Source organism: Miniopterus natalensis, chromosome 2 (genome assembly GCF_054644295.1).
Source record: "Miniopterus natalensis isolate mMinNat1 chromosome 2, mMinNat1.hap1, whole genome shotgun sequence".
In the NCBI taxonomy this organism is placed as follows: Eukaryota; Metazoa; Chordata; class Mammalia; order Chiroptera; family Miniopteridae; genus Miniopterus; species Miniopterus natalensis.
In genome coordinates, this window is record NC_142082.1 from 108,856,394 (window position 1) to 108,873,951 (window position 17,558).

The 17,558-nt window shown below is 49.7% G+C and overlaps 1 protein-coding gene across 1 annotated transcript in view; it reads right to left on the reverse strand.

Moving 5' to 3' along the window:
- PLXNC1 (plexin C1) overlaps positions 1-3,261 on the reverse strand; it is a 155,148-nt gene extending 151,887 nt beyond the window's left edge. Inside the window, exon 1 of the mRNA XM_016215211.2 lies at positions 2,191-3,261. Coding sequence (XP_016070697.2) covers positions 2,191-3,261 — 1,071 coding nt within the window. The remainder of the gene's footprint in view (positions 1-2,190) is intronic.
- Between the last annotated feature and the right edge of the window lie 14,297 nt (positions 3,262-17,558).

The following is a 17,558-nucleotide window of genomic DNA, read 5'->3' on the forward strand; positions in this document are numbered from 1 at the left end:
TACTAGCAGCAAGAAATTTACTTAAATGAGGGAAGAAAAAAAAGAAAGCGAAACTCCAAGCTCCCACCTGTGCAACCATGACATGCTATTGTTTGAGCCAGAGTACGTTATTTAACTTGGATGACAAGCTCAGGGGTGTCTTTCAGAACACATAGCTCTGAGCACACTGGGAGTTCTCAATAAATAACAGCAGCAAGAAATGCTATGGAGGGACCTCGTTTAATTATTTCTTTTTCCAGTTCCAGATTTTTGGCAGCATGTGTTTATCCCTTGCTTGATTACCAAGGGGCAGCTCTCGCCCAGAAGCTCCCATGAAGATGATAAACAGTTCTCCGGCTGCCCCTTCCCTCCGAGTCCCAGCACAAGTAGCAACACCTGATCGAGCCAAAACGTGGATTCTGAGTGCATTCGGGACGCCTGCTGTGTTTGGAAGGGAACTAAGTCCTCCAGGGCCCAATGGATAGAGAGAGGCAGTCAACAGAAATGTTTGGCTCCACACATATCACACAGCTGTCAGATGGCAAAGCTTGGACTTCCACTATTGTTACCTGCTGTGGGCCTCCAAGCTGTCTTGTCATTAACCCCAGAGACCAAGAGCCTTGAGCCTGACACAAAGTAATATTTGGGGGTATTTTCAAGTCTTTCAACAGAAGAGTAGGGGAAGGTGATGACTGAACTATTAGATTATAAACATCTAATAAAGGCAGGTATTACATATTAAATTATATGTGTATAGCAAGATGAAGTCCTTTAGGGTATGCTATGTGTCATTTATGCTTTAAAAAATTATACCAGTGACTCAATGAAGGCATTATGTGTGTGTCTCAGCACACACCTGATAAGCAAGGACAAATAAGCAAAGGACCACTCTAATGAGCCTTGAAAAGGACCTCAGGTTTTTTTCCCTCCCTGGATAATAGGGCTAATACTTGGTAAGATGGGTTTTGCAGAGAAAGGAGTGGGTGGGGGTGGGAGTGTCTTTCTACACACATATTAATATACCTTAGAGCCAATGCTTCCCTGTATGCTTACACAACAATTGTACCAACACAACACATTTTCCAAGTGGAGAATTCTCCCCTGCCTCTCTGACGCATTTTATACCAAAACAATAGCAACACCTGTAGCCATTAATTTCTGCTCTTTGATTTCTGTCCAGTTATAAAGGAGGCTCTCAGCAGGCGCCCCTCTCAGGGGCCATATGTGGAGTGGATGTGCCAGCAGCCTTGGAAGGAAACCGGCCTCTGAGAAGTGCACAATGGCTCCATAATCCCCATCAACTGGACCCTCTTGAACTGCCGCTTTATTTTCCAGTCAAAGAAATGCCAATCTCAAGAGTCACGCTGAGGCTGTCCTGGGAAGCCAAGGGAAGCCTGTCCTGTTTGCCCGGTTGGGTACAACACAAGGGTGGTGCCTCTGAGCCCCACGATTTAGCCAGGCAATCTGAAGCCCAGAAACTGCCTGTAGCACCCCAGCACTTTCTCTCGCTCTCCCCTCCAGCGTGAGGCTTTAACCTACAAAGCCACCTCTGCCTTCCAGCCTCCCCCCTCCCCCCAGCGGGAGACCACAGCGCACCCTCAGCAGAACCACAGCCCCGCCCCCTTGCACTGGGTCCCGAAGAGGGTTTTGTTCCACCAAACAGGATCCTCTTTTCCACGCTAGCTCTGCCCCATGTTCAGCAGGCTACCAACTCTTCAGACCACATCACGTGTTACCGTTGCGGGGAGCACAAGCCTGGGGTGTGGCAGCAAGTCCTTTAGGTTCAGTGGCTTCTGTGCCGAGGGCACTCCGGTAACCATGAGGAGGAAAGGGGTCAAAGGAACATGCCTGCTAAAACCACACACCTGGGTCAGCGACTAGGGAAGGAAGGGGGTGGGGCTGCATGGGAGGCTCAGTCCCCCAAACAAGTGTCCACATTTGGAGAGTAAAGGATGGCACTGGGATGCAGCCACTGGAGTTTTGAGCCTAACTCCTACTCTCTCCGCCTCCCTTTTTACACTCCCTCTGGGGACTTCAGGCCCTGCTTCGGAGTCTCGGCGGCCTCCCAGACCGCGTGAGAGCGGCCGTCGGCGCCCGCCGGGCAGTGCGGATCCTGGCCCTGGTAAATGCCACCTGGGTCTCTCCCGCTCTCTGCCTTGGCGGCGGCTCCCCAGGCGGAGCGCTCCTGGCAGCGTCGGGGACAGGACTTACGCAGTTATGATCCGTGCCCTCGAAGTCCCACTTGCAGCTCCTGGCGCGCGCCTGGATCTCACTCATCCTGAAGAGGCAGAGCGCGGTGGTGGCCGGGGAGCGCCTCTCCTGGCCCTCCCCGGTGGCCGCGCTGAACACACCAGCCCAGACGTCCAGGGCCTCCACCAGGCTGGAGGAGAGGAGCAGGCGGCGGCCGTAGGGGTGCCCGTGGCCGCAGTCGAGGGCCGCCTGGCCCTGGAACTGCACCTCGGTGTGCTGCGCGATGCGCGCCATGCTGGGCCAGCCCGTGGCGTCGCCGCTGGTGTAGTTGTAGGGATAGTACGGGAAATAGACGCTGGCGTTCCAGAGAAAGGCGTCCACGAAGTGAAGGCTGCCCGAGCCCCCACCGTGGAGCTTGAGGCTGCCCAGCTCCTTCGTGCGCAGGCTGCGCCCCTCGGTGTCCTTGATGGCGATGGCAGTGTTGCGGTCGGACGCTGCCGGGTTGCAGCGGCTCACCGTCTCGGTCTCCGGCAGCACGTAGGTAGCGGCCACGGCCAGGTACCAGTGGTTCTCCTTGCCCTCCCCGGCGCGGTACACCACGCCGGCCGTCGAGCCCTGCGGGTGACAGGACACCACCTCCGTGCCGTTGCGCAGGGAGCTAAGGCTCAGGTTGCGCAGGGGCCGCACCTCGCAGGCGCCTCGGTCGAAGGTCCAGCCGGTGAGCAGCAGCCCCCCAAGGCCTGTCGCCCCCTCTTGGTAGGGCAGCAGCAGCTTGCTGAAGCTGCTCCCCGGCCGGGGCCGCGCGGGAGGCGCCAGCGAGACGGGCTCCGTGCAGTTGCCCGCTTGGTCCCGGTACAGGCGCGAGAGCCTGTGCTCCAGGCTGTAGTCCAGCTGGTCCAGGCAGCTGCCGCTCGCCACGAACACGCCGTCAGCCCGGCTCACCGCGATGGCTCCGATGGCTTGCTCGGACCGCCACACGGGCTCGTCCGCGCCCCGGCCCGGCGCCGCCAGCGCCAGCAGATAGGCGAGCAGGGGCAGCGAGGCGGCGGGGCGCGGGGGGCGCGGCGGAGCCTTCCTCCGCGAGACCTCCATGGGGGCTGGGGGCAGTCGCCCCCGGGCAGGGCGCGAGGCGGCGACGGCTGCTTAGGCGCGCGGCGACGGAGACGCGGGCGGCGGCGGCTCCTGCGCGCGCTCGGGCTCCCGCGGCCGCCCCATCCCCGCGGCTCGCCTGGGAAGGGGAGCGACGAGGGCGGCGCGCGGCGGGCTCGCTCCGGCAGCCTGTGCGGCGGCGGCCAGCCCTGCGCGCTCCGGCGCCGCTTCCTCCTGGCGCTCCTTCTCCGGGGAGTTCCTCCGTGCGGCGCCGGCGCTCGCGGGAAGGCGCGGAGGGGAAGGGGTGGGGGAGCGGGGCCGGCGGGGACGACTGGGCGCGCGGGTGCGTTTCACTTTCCCATTGTGAAAGTGGGATGCAACTGCCCCCTGCCTCATCCTCTTCCTCCTCCGCCCCCGCCTCCCGCCCGCGCGCCCTGCCTCCCTCCCTCCTCCCTCCACGCCCATCTCCCCTCCCCTCTTGATTCGGTGAGATAGGGAGGAGGGAGGTCTCCTCATTTGGGTTACTGTGTAGGTGGCCTCTTTCATCTATTCAAAACAAAGCTGAGGCGCTCGCCGCCGCCGCCAGGGCCGCCACCATCACCCCTCGGCTCGCCCGGGGCGCCCGGGGCGCGCCAACTGTGCACCGAGCGGGCTCCCGCGCGCGTCCCCCCGCGGGGCTGCTCCGGCGCTCGGGTTTTGTTTACCGGAGCAGCCGGGCGGGGGCTCGGTGGGGAGACTCGCCAGGCACCCGGAGCGACGACCCCAGGTGCCAGCGGGCCGCAGCTGAGGCCGGGGGCCTGGGGATGGGGCCGCGGGGGGGCCGCGGGGGGACCGGCAGGTGCCGAGCGGCGGGCGGGAGGCGCGCGGGAGACGTGGACGAGCCCGAGGCTTGGGGAGCACGGCGCCCCTATCACTGAGGGTGAATTTCCCTGGTCGGAAGAGTGAGGTGCGGGAAAGGCAGGCGCCAAGACTCTGATTCTGGACAGTCCCCGGGGCTGGAGCTCGCATATTTGAAAAGGTTCTCTGATCTCCCCTGGCAACGGAGTCCCAGGCTCTCAAACCCAGCACTTTGAAAGTTCCACTCACCATCCGACCTTCATGATTACGCCTACATTTATTGAACACATACTACCTACCCGGTGCTGCTCTCAATTCACTACGTAAGACTCATTTATTACCCATAACAACCCTATTAATTACTGACGATTCTCCTCGTTTAGCAGTGAGGAGAATGATCCTGGGGGCGTCTGGAACTTGCCGGGGGTCCTACTGCTGGTAAACAGCAGAATCGAGATTGGAATCCGGATCCAGCTCCAGGGCCGCTTAGACCTTCTGCTCTAGCCAAGTGCCACCTGTGGCCGTTACAATACTGCCCGGAGATCATTCTCCACAGGTGTGACAGAGAAGTTCCCAAGTTAAATGCTGCAACCTCCCCTCCCCTTCCCAGCCTTCTAACCCTAGAGCAGGCGCCCTTATTCCCCTGGAGGCCTGCCCTCTCTCTCATCCTTCCCCACTTCTTTACTTTGGACTCTCTGAGGTCTCACCAACTCCCATAGGAGGCAAGTAGCAGCTGGTTGCCCCCGAAGCCACCACAGTATACAGGGTGGGGCAAAAGTAGGTTTACAATCATTGTAAACTGTATTCACAACCGAAAACCTACTTTTGCCCCACCCTGTATTTCCGAACCACTGCACACCTGAATGACTACCTCCCCTGGGTGAAGGTTCAAGATTTATCAGCAGGGAGCCTCCTAGAGGACACACAAATGCCTCCCAGCTGCTGGAGCTGCAGCTGATAGCACCACCAGCGCCCTTACAGCCTGGCAGGTGATGGGGGGGGGGAAGCAGGGGATCCGGAGGACCCCTGTGCGTCTTTGGGAAGTGATCTCTGTCCCTTCCCAAGCTATTTCCAGGCCCCAGGGTGAATAACTGGTTTCACCCCTTGTCTTCCTTCCTTAGATAGAATCTGTTTTGTGGGGAGGGGGCAAGGGGATGGGGTGAGTGGACTTCCTACAGAGGCTGAGCCCTACTGAAGGAGCAGCTGTTCCAGGTTTAAACGTCTACAACAGTGCTTCAAGTCCTCCCCAGTGCTGAAGGATACGGTAGGAGAAGGGGGTCTGGGAGGCTTAAGGAAAGGAGGGTGCGCTAAAGCAAGAAGCAGAAGAGAGACATGAGTTTCTGCCCTAGATGTGTTGTTAATGGATCATATCATCCCGTCAGCAATTCTCACATTCTGAATTCAGAGGGGTCATCTTTCCATTCATAATTTCCTTCTTTGATATTGGATAACATTATCTCTGCCTGCCAGTGGGCAGCAAGTGCTTTCCCACGAGATACAAGGTTGCTCTTTCTGTCATGGTGATGGTGGTTGGGGTGCCAGTGAGGAGAGTGGAGGAGGAAGGGGAAAGGACTGAGATACGGGCTTGATGTTAATCGGATCTTAGGCGAGACAGATCAGATGCTCTCTCTGCTCCAAAATAATCAGGCGGTGCGCCCCATTCCCTGCCCACCTGAAATGTTTTAAGACTTTTTGCACTGCTGGAAATGGAAAAAGTAGTATCTAAGAAACATCTGCAGAAGCTCATAGAGCCCATCGTGGCATAGCAGGGGATTTATGTGCTAGTATTTTGGAATTTCCCTGTGAGTGGTGAAGAGCACCCTGATTGTCACCGTTGTCATGACGGGCCGTGGCAGCGTTGTTATGTGCTGAGAAGGGACAGTTCAATTCCATTGCAGAGATGGTTTTACTTCACTGGTAACCAAGTAATTTCTCTGAGTCCTATAGAGTTGGTACAATCAGAAGCAGATCAACTTGGGAGCTATTTGGATTAAACATACTCTATGGTGTGGCATTTTGATCACTACTCAATTCATTGCTGCCTCATTTTGAGAGAAAAAAAACAAAACATCCTAAAAATACTACCGTCAAGAAGTACAAATGGCTTTGATGGCTACAGTTTCTCACCATTCTACTGGGACCATAAGCCCCACTCTTGAGAGCAGGCTTCTTTTCCCTCCCATTTAATTGTATGCAAGCTCCTACCAGGAAAGAAATCTGAATCTGTTCTTACTTTTTGGCATGAAAAATGTAGGAGACTAGGAAGCATATAAATATATTCTTTGTTGATTCTGCCCCATTTTGTACCAGCATGTTTGCCCCTTTCCAGTCTTCCTGTGTACTAAAGCTCCACCTTCAGGACACAAGTTCACATTTGAAAAGTGTGGGAAATACAAACAACCATAATAAATAGTTAAGCATGTGGATCCTGTATGTCTTTGATTTCTTTTTCTTGGATACTGCTGTCTGGCCAAGTATCCAAGGCTACAAGTCCCATTGGTGACAAAGCTTCCCTCTCCAACTGACGGAACCCATCCCATTGGGAGTCATCACTATTGCACACTCAGAACTCCTTGTCGCACAACTGGCTGTCCTCCCCGCCGACCCCCCAAAAAGAAGGTGGTGCGGATTTATCATCCAGACAGAGGCCCGCTACCACGGAAACAGGCAGTTCAGACTGATTCCGAGCAATTTCATCTGTAGCGTTCACTAGATGGGAAAGTCCTCATAATGAAAAAATATCAACTCCCTCAGGCACTGAAGGCAATCTGGGTTAACCAGACCATCCACAATCAGACTCATTTCTGCTGGACAGGGCTTTATAGATTCAGTGGTTTCCTGCTGAGGCTCAGGACATTAAGAACTGTTCAGTAGGCAATTGGTCACAGTCACAAGATGGCTATCATTGGTGCTTCAGTTTTCTTTCTGACAAAAAAATCTAACAGTGGTCTGTAGGGATGACTGGGTCAGCAGGGATTGAAAGCAACTGAGAAAATTAGTTCTGGTGGTCAATGAATTCTCTTTACGCCTTGTCTACGTAGCTATAACCCCTGGGCAGCATCTGGGAAACACTACTCTGTGGGTCGAATAGTACATGTTGTCCTTCTAAGACTTAAGATGGGCCACTTCTTTCTCCACAGCGCAGCTCAAATCTATGTGGTCTTCCACATGGAGGCCCTTATCAAAGCTCCCAGCCCCTTTTGGTAACTGACAAGAGAAAGAAATGAGCAAGCCTCCTTTCTAGTCTGCTGATGGGTAGATGGTTGAAAACAGATAAGATGAAGAGCCATTTAATAAGTTTGAATTGATGCTGAGAGACAAGTTGAATGCAGTTCAATCAACGTGAGAAGTCAGTCAAATGCAGCGCAGTTAAGATGTGGCTGAAAGAACACAGTGCTTCGTCTTCCCTACCCACCCAACACAGCCCCAAGCAATTCTGGAACATTCTTATACTGGGTGACAGTGCCCGTTCCTTTGGTTAAAGTGATGAGGCTCAGTGGTGTTCCTTCGGTAGGTGGAATTGGGGTCACCTCTAACATTACACTTGTTCTCTTTTCCCACCTCATGGCTTAACTAACTGCACGTGGTCATTCACCAGCAGAGTTACAGTTGTAGATGGGAGAATGGATTGGATGTACAAAGAAACAATTTCATACTCAAGGTCAAAATGACTTCCTTTAAACTAAATAAGGGCCTTCTTCACTCAGCAAATGAAGGATACAAATGTTGATGGGTTTTTTTTTAAGTTTTAATTAGCATTTTTTTAAAAATCCTCACCCAAGGATGTGATTTTTTTAAATTGATTTTAGAGAGAGAAGAAGGGAGAGAGAGGAAGAAAGAAAGATCAATGTGAGAGAGAAACATTGACTGGGTGCATCCTGTACGTGCCTCAACCAGGGATTGAACCCGCAACCTAGGTATGTGCCCTGACCAGGAATTGAGCCCACAGCCTTTTGTTGTATAGGACGACACTCAACTAACGGAGCCACTCAGCCGAGGCTAAATGTCGATGTTTTTAAGAGACTGTGGTGTCTAGGACATCACCCTGGCACCCTGGTACCTCACTTCTCAGGAATTATCCTCCATGCAGTGACGTTTCTCCTGGGTCCTTTCTTCAAAACATTCACCAAGACCATCAGGGAGGGGTCAAGAGTCAGACCACTACTGTTTGAAAGCAAAATATGGTAAATCAGCCATCACAGTGTTTTCCCAAACCAGCTGGAATTCACCTTGCATGAAGTCCACAAAATCATCAGTTAATAATTTCTTCAGATTTGGTGAATCTCTGTAACTTGCTGAGCAATCTCTTGGTCACTAGCTTTCCTCTGATTTTTGCAAGATTCAAGGCTGTCCCTGCTCTTATTTTACTTGCTGTTCTTTTGAAATATGAAGCCAAAAGGGCATGAAGGACTAGACACAAAATGCTGATCCCTCTTTAAGTCAGTGTCTTCTCCCACGTCTCTGTTCTGGCATCACAGTTCGGAGGCTCCCTGTCAGCGTAATCCTAGGCCCTGAATCCTTTGATAACTGGCAGGGTGGCATAAACCCATTCAAAGAGAAGAACTGCCAGAAACCAGGCCCTCGTATTAATAATAACTCACACTCTTGAAATGAATAGCAGAAGATAAGATAAACACACAGATACCGTCCCAGTCGCTCATAGTTCTGCTTCCTTCAGATTCTGACGGGCGATGCTCGGAGCTGAGTAAGGAAGTCGCTGGACTCGGCGCTGAGCGGTCTCACGCTCACCCCCCCCCCCCCCCGCGGGCACCCCGCTCTTCCTGTGCCCTTTCCACTCCCTAGAAACTATGTCCACCAAGGTGGGCGAGAAGCAACTGGCATCAGCAGCTCTGAGAAGCTTGGCATGTGGTCCCCATAGTGAAGGCCACCCCACTTGTCACTCCCCACCGGGGGGATGGCACTGGGAACGTGGAGGTCCAACAGCATCTCCCAGACACCCGAAGCCTCGTGCACAGAGTCCCAGGTGCAAACCCCACGGAAGGCTGAGCATTTACCTCACCTTTCTGCCCCTTCTCACCCCTCTCTGTTGATGTCTCCTTCCCCATCTGTGCTTGGTTACTCTCCACTTCTCTCTACACACCATGTCCCCACTCTTGCCCATCCTGCTCTATACCCAGAAGTTCGACATTTATGGACACCTCCCTTGCCTTTTGGCTTCTGGTTGGATTCACCCAACGAGAAGCACCAGCATGAGATCCAGGGGTGGTAGCTAGGGGGGTGTCCAGATTTTTATTTTCCTAGCTGCTAGATCCCGGATGCCACCGATCCCGTGGACAGCGGTCTCTCACAGCTACAGCTATGGCACAGCCTTCTCTGGGTGGTAACCACTCCCTCACCCTACCCAGGCCTGTGGGAGCCAGCGCCTCCTCCGTTGCTAGCCTTTACTGGTCTCCCTTCATCCTGCCCACGCCTCCACCCTGGTCCCTTCAATAATGTATCTGTTTGCATGTGTCACCTGTCTCCTGCCAGAAGTATAACTGATGAGCCAACCTCCCTCCGAACACGGATGGAAAAGTGACCGAGAATGATATTTAAATCTGTACGTCCTGTTTGTCCATTGATGGGAAGCATGAAAGACTGATGGGCACAGGGAACTCCTGGTCTTTCTTGCGAAATGTTTGGTTCCCCAAATCTGGCAGTGGGAAAGCTACATTTCCTCCCTTTGCATAGGCTTTTTTGCACTAAGTTCCACCTGGTGATACAGACAAATGGAAACCTGACTGGGTAGGATTATATTTTTTTGCCAGCAAATCATAAAAGTAAAAGCTTTATTTTAAATGTCAGCCGGGGCAACTGGGGGCTGAGGGCTCAGGGACAGGGGGCCGGGGGAGGTCACGATCTCTAATAAAACACCGCTGAACATCTGAAGTATCTTTTCAAATAAGACCCGAAACTGAACATGCTTTTTCCTTTTTAGACATTTCTTAAGTCTGAGCTTTGGCAGTCCCTTCAATACAGTCTAGAAATTCCATTTTTATTCATTGTTATTAAAACAAGATTATTAAGGGATTGCCATACTTCTTCATCTCTAGGCCTCACCCCATCCCACCAGCACTAATATTTAAAGGTAAATCAAATATTCTTGGTGCCTTCATGGCCCAAGGACAGGTGACACACATACTGTTCTACGGAGTAGAAATAGAAACCATCTTGAGTTCTAAGATGGTACTTTTTTGGAGGTACTTTATTTTTACCCGGCTATGACTTCTGCACTTTAATCATCTGAACCAGCCAATTTGAAACCTGACTCCCCTCATTTATTGGACATTTTTAATGGTGATTAATTATTTATGCCAGCAGAGGCTTTTTCTGCCATCATGAAAGCTGCAAATTTGGGACATTCAGGAACTTTAATTGTGAAGAAAGGCACACTTACATTCATAGTCAAATAGTCAAAGATGCATTTCTCAGTCTCTTTGATTTGGGGGAGGGTGCAGGGGTGATGGTGATAGGACAGCAAGTTGTATTTCTCTCGGACTGACAAATGGAGACAGTCAGAGCTGTTCTGAGGTAAATGAGCAGAACTGGGCTGAATCAAGGCCCCTTGTGGATGTAGAACCACTGAAGTCCTCCCACCAGGACCTAGGATATAGAACCACTGGAAGTCCTCCCACCGGGACCTAGGATATAGAACCACTGGAAGTCCTCCCACCGGGACCTAGGATATAGAACCACTGGAAGTCCTCCCACCGGGACCTAGGATATAGAACCACTGGAAGTCCTCCCACCGGGACCTAGGATATAGAACCACTGGAAGTGCTCCCACCGGGACCTAGAACTCATGGACATACCTCATTGCTAACTGTGGAGCAGGTGAGGTTTGCATTCCCAGCTGTTGGAATCTCTGTATGCACCCTCTTGCCCCTTCCTCGGTGGTGTGCCCCTAGCCATCCCAGCCCCTTGGGCAGTCCAATATAATGACTAAGTGCCTGGGTAAGAGTGGCCACCACAAAGGGTTAACCCTGCCCAAGGGCACCCGGGCAAGAGGAACTAAAATCCAGCTGGTCTCCTGCTCAGCGAGCCCTGCAACCCAACATAGGCTGGGTGTGCTCAAAGAAAGATGTGCTTTTTCTTTGTAAAAGGACTCTGTAGCCTAGCAGGGACCCTAGTCAGGCTAGGTTCCACGACCAGGGCCACCTCTCAGTAACTGTAGCAGTGGGCTCTATGAGCCTCAGCATCCTCATTGTAGCCTGAAAAAAAAGCATCTATCTTATGAGGTTTTAAAGCATATTAACTGAGATAATATGCGTAAACCATTTAGTACAATGCCTGGCACACAGGAAATGCTCAATAAGTAATAATAACATTATCATTATTGCCTTTGTGATTAGATACCAGGGCTCAAATGCCATGTTAACCCATTGTATGAGTTTCTTAGGGCCACAGTAACAAATACCACAGACTGGGGGCTTAAGCAATGAACCTATTTCTTCACAATTCTGAAACTAGGAGTCTGAGATCAAGGTGTCGACAGCGTTGGTTTCTCCTGAGGCCTCCCTCCTTAGCTGGTAGGTGGCCACCCCGTGTTTCTTCACATGGCTTTCCCTCTGTATATACCTGTGTCCACATTTCCTCTTCTTATAAGAATGTCAGTCATAATTGGATTAGGACCCACCACAATGACCTTATCTTTCTTCTTTAAAGACCTCATCTCCAGATACAGTCACAGTTTGAGATACTGGGGTTAGGATCTCAACATATGAATTTTGGAGGAACACAGTTCAATCCATAACACCCATTTTAATTCCCATCCTTAAGAAGGAATTTTAACTGGCATTTCTTGGGCATATGTCCAGTATTGAGCACATTTGCTTGGGTTTGACCAGCACTTAAGATTTATGTTAACCTGTTGGCTCTTACCATCATTACTGTAAAAAACAAAACAAACACACACACACACACACACACACACAGAATCCCAAGTATTAATGAAGGGACTTTCATATACACGACTTTATGCTGAATTAGGTATATGCTTGGTAACTGTCTTCCACTTTTAGCAGTGAGATATCCTTTAAACAATCCAGGCCCTTTCATACTCGGTGCCTTTGCATATGCCACACTTTTCACCTAAAACAATCTTCTCCTCTTCTCCACCTTGCAAACTCCTGCTCACTCTTCAAAGCCTGGTTTAAAAGCCACTTTCTCCTGGGAATCTTTCTTGAAAGCTAATCCTCTACCAGACTATGAGATCTTAAAAACCCAGTAAATTAAAAAAGAAATCAAATTCTAATTCAACTTTGTGGCTCAGGAACTAGCACAGGACCTAGTATATAATAAGTGTTCGTTCATTTATTCCAGAATGGTAATGAATATCTTTTCCTTTCCAGGCTCTGTTCTAGCAGTGTACTCAAACTTGCCTGTTGAATTTGTTTAATTGATTATGAACTCCCTCCTCTGAACTTGAATAGCACTTTATTTGCCAGTGTATGATAGCATTCACATACTGCTATATAATTCATGTCCTATCCATGCACATACTGCTATGTAATGTATATACTATGCCTTAGAGGTGTACAGAGTAGCTCTTCTACTCAACTTTAGTTTCCTTGAGGTCAGGGATGGTATCTTACTCAATTTCTCTCCATAATTCCCTTTATGCCTGAAACTTTTTGTTCATTTACTGCTCATTCCTTGAACAAATAGTCCTGAGAACCTACTAGGTGTTAAGCATGTGCTGAGGGCTGGAGGGGTGGCAGTGAACTAGACTGGGGGTTCCATCCCAATGCACCTTCCAGGCCGTGCACAGACTCAATGGTCAACAAACTTTGGTTAAATTGAATACTAAAGACTGTAAAATCTTTAGGATCAGCAGTCCTAAATAGAATGACTTCTCTGAGCCTATGGATAATACATGCTTACCAATTTGTGAATTGATTATCTCTGTAGAGACAGAGAACACCTTTCAAGCTTGATTTACAAATGGCTTTGTGTTGAAAAGGAAAAAAATCTTATACTGCAATTATGTTAGACAAGCTTATAATAATTATAATAATTATCACCTGAGTGCCAATAATACTTTAAGAACTCCACTGAGCACTAAGATCACACTAGTGTCTACCAGATAGTTAAAATTAAACTCTTTACAATGGATACAACACGGATTCAGCATTTTATATTTTTGATAATCAAAGATTCTAGCAAATAAAAACCCTCCTTTTCATGATGGAAACTTCTGTTTTATAAAATCTTTCATCTAAAATGGTTAGTGGATCCCTTCTAAATCCAGTGAGAATTTAAACAACTGGTTTTAACATGCCTTGAATAATATTCTTTCATCTGTGTGAAAAACATGACAACACACCAGACCTCTGAGCCCTTTAGAGTAGAGGACACCCCGTCAATAGTCAAGTTTTCCTGTGTTTGTAATCCCATTATGCATAGAAACAGCTAAGCTTTGATGCACAGCACGATTCCCCCTAGTGGCTATAAAAGGTACTTGACAAGAAAAACATTCATTCACTCCCTGCAGGGAGTTGGTGGTGGTTTACTGTGGCTTACAAGCTTTCATTGCTCCCTGGCATCTGTTCCCTAGAGTTGCAAGTATGTCACCTATTAATAAAGGTTTGATTAGGCCCCCTCTTTCTATCTGGCATCCGTAGTAATTAAGGTATTTGTCTGCAGGCTTGCAAATGCAGCGTGAAATTACAGTCAGCCCTAGAACAGAACAATAAAACATTCTTTAAAACAACACCACCTGATTTCCATTAGACATTTCCCAAATCAAATTTTCAGCTATAACTATTTTGGTCCAAACTGATATTGGGCTTTCATCCAAATCATAGAAAAGACTAGCTCTTTTCAGGATACCTATTAATAATTATGTCAGTGATGGTCAGCTACTTAAAATTGTGCTTTTGTATATTGTCCAAATCTGATTTCTGGGTGTCAGTCTTTGTTACATCTTTTGAAAAATCCCCATTGCTTATCATGTGAATTATTTATGAATCCATTCCATATACACTTTTTACACACACACACACACACACACACATATTGATTTCAGAGAGAGGAAGGGAGAGGGAGAGATAGAAACATCAATGAGAGAGAATCATTGATCGGCTGCCTCCTGCAGGCCCCCTGCTGGGGATGGAGCCCACAACCCAGGCGTGTGTCCAGACTTGGAGTTGAACATCTATCTCCTGGATCATAGTTCGATGCTCAACCACTGATCCACACCAGCTGGGCCATATACACTTTTTGATTATAGGCACAGCACTAGGTACCAAAGTATGGGGAGAAGAGGAAACAGATATGAATAATACATAGTTCTTGGCCTCTGAAAAGCTGACTATCTACTCTGATATGTCAACCTTCTGTCTCCTTCACTGGTTCCCCTTCTTCTACCTACCTTTTTAAATTTTGATGTGTAGGGGACCATGGTAACTATATTTATCTGCCTAGAAAGCTTTACCATCCCTCTTCTCCTGGTAATAGAACCTGTCACTGCACACTACCCCCAGCCAGATGGGGGCACATGACTCAGGTCTAACCAACCCACATGCCCCATATCTGGCAACTGTGTTTGATCTAAGGATACGGTCATGTGACTCAAGCAAAGCCCATCAGTGTTCTTTATAGGATTGTTATATGGGGTGGAAGAAAAAAATTCTTTTAGTGGGATGAATAATTTGGGGCTACCAGGGACTTTGTTCTTTGCCTAGTACAAAAGTTCTGTCTGAGATAGAAGACAATGGCCCCAACATTCCAGAAGAAGAGACAATCAGATTCATTGAGACGCAGAAGAACTGAGTGCTCCTTCGGTGAGCCAGTTTGAATTGAGCTTCTATTGCTTGCTCTGTCTTTAGCACTCTCTTATCACTGCCCTGTTCTCCTTGGTCTGTATCACCAATGCCTATGGGCTTCCACCATCACCTACCTGCCAAAGACCCTCAAATCTATACCAGAGTGAGCTACACTTGAGACCTATGTTTAAATGCCCACTGGTCATCTCCCTTGGACACTCTACAGCACCTTAATCCAGTTTTCTTCCACACCTTTCCCCCATGTCTCGCTGGATGACCGCACTATGCACTCCGGTTCTCAATCCAAGGGCTGGTAGTCTTCCTGGATACTTCCCTCTCTCCCTATATCTAATCAATCAGCAAGCCCATAGATTTTATCTCCTTAAGACTTCTCATATCCAAGTCCCTTCTGTTTTTTCAGACCTACCCCTTCTTTGGTCCCTCATCACTTCATACCTGGGCTGTCTTAGGTGAGGCTGATATTCTTGGTCCCAGACCCCCTCTCTACCTCTCCAATCCAGCCTTTGCATTGCCCTCTTATTTTCTTCCAAAATGGAAAGGTGATCGTGTTACTGCCTGTTAGAAATCCTTCAGTGACTCCCCATTGTTTCCTAATTTTTTAATGTCATTGCCCCATCAGGCCCCTCTCTGCTTGGCTCCACCCTCCTAGACCCACCCAAAGCCACCCACTGCTGGAGGTGACAGCCTAAGGGCTCTGGTTGCCAGGCTCTGCCCAGCCGTCCCGGGAGCTCAGAGGGCAGCGTAGCATCTCAACACACCCTATGGCACACTGGTTGGGAATCTCTCTCAGGAATTACAGCCTACACTTCTCAGCTTGATATATGAGGTCCCTGTCTACCTGTCTTTGCAATATTTTGTTCCCGTTTCTTCATGTGCGCTTGTAACTGTGCTCTGGCTGGGCTGACTGGAGAGTAGTTGTGCGGGGCCAGTAAAGCTGAACTCCGGGGCATCTGTTGGCTTGGGGTGATATGCCTGCCAGCTTTTGCTATTGTTCTGTTCTGCCTAGAGGGGGAGGTTGGTGCTAGGCTTCTGTGGAAAGACACAAAGAAAAGTCAATGAAACCAGTGTGCTTCTTCCTCCTCAGACGTACCCCATAGAGAGCAGGGGTGGGCAGGAGAGAGCAGGTGTACTTTGACCAAAGGGTTATGACACCCGAGGCATTCACACCACCTCAGGGGCTAGTGAAAGAGTGACCCGGAGGCAGAGAGAAGGGCTTTCTCCTAGCTTTGCATAGAGCACTGTTTCAGCATGGCGGGGTGGGGCTGGGGGTGGGATAGAGTAGCGGGGAGGAAACCACACTCTCAGAGTTGTTCCCCTGGGGTCTTCCTAAAATGACTATTGGAGGAGAAAAGAGCTGAGTCCTAGAGGTACACAGGTCAGGGACAATCAGCTAGTACAACTCGGGGTTATAGTCCTGTGATCTCACTGGTACGACTGGGGAGACCAGTGAAAAATAGTTTATAGAAACTATGTAAATCAGTTATGATGTGTTCAGTTATAAGGGAAAAAATATACTATAGCATGGACAAGTCAGGGTTAATTTTTCCCCCACACAAGGAGTCCAGTTGTTCCCAGTGTTGGTTGGTATTCAGTGTTACTATCGAAGGGCCCTCAGGCTCTTATTAGCTTTCTGCTGTCACAAGATAGCCAAGATAGCTGCAAACAGAATCATTTTCAAGGCAAGAAGGGGGAAGCTAGCTTTCTCCTAGCAAAACTCTGGGTTTTTTTAAATGTGCAAAGGGAAGGCCCTGAGCAGGCGTCCCCTTACATCTCATTGACCAGAATGTGACATGCCCTCTCCGGACCGGTCACTGGCAAAGAAAAAAGGAGTGGCAGTGATTGGCTTCTGATGGGCTCACTGGCCTGGGTCTAGGGCAGGAGAGGACCTTCCTTGAGATTGTCCCGGATACAAAACTAGGGTGCTGTTAATGGAAAAGTAGGAGGGAAGGGGAGCCCATGGGTAGGTAAAGAATGCCGCCTGCTGCTCCAACACCGAAGATGAGCAGTTCTCCATTCCTGGCAAGCCTCCCCCTGCCCCTTCCCATCGGCCAAGTCCCAGCCACCCTTCAGGCGCACACTCAAGCGTCTGCTGGGGGCTCATTCTCCAGAACTGTCCGCTCCCTCCTTGGTGCCATCAACACACCTCTGCCCTTGCTCTCATTCTACCCCATGGCAGTGTTTATTGTCTGGCATCCTCATGGCCCTAGACTCTTTGGAAGAAGTGGTTCTATCATCTTTGTTTTTGTCTCTAATGGCTAGCATGATGCCTGGCACATAGTAAGTGTTCAGTATTTGTGGGATAGATGCTGCATAAACAAATCCAAGATGGAAATAATCACATTACCCCTGGCCTCTTCGAGCATGAAGGCCAGCTAAATATGCACAGCAGACAGCTATTCAATTCAGCCACACCTACTGCCGAGCACCAGGGGCAGCCCGAGTGGAAAATAACACGGGCCCCGTGAACCCAAAGAGCGTGTGCACTGCGAAGATAACTAACAATACAAAACAGCAGCTAGTAAGGGCCTCAGGAGAGCTACGGGAGCGCAGTGGCAGGGGGAGGCAGAAGACGCTGGGACAGGGATGGCATGGTAATTAAAATCCACAGGTAATCCAAAATCTGAATTTAATCAATGCTTTCAACCTCTGCCCATCCACAACTTCTCAGGGATGTAG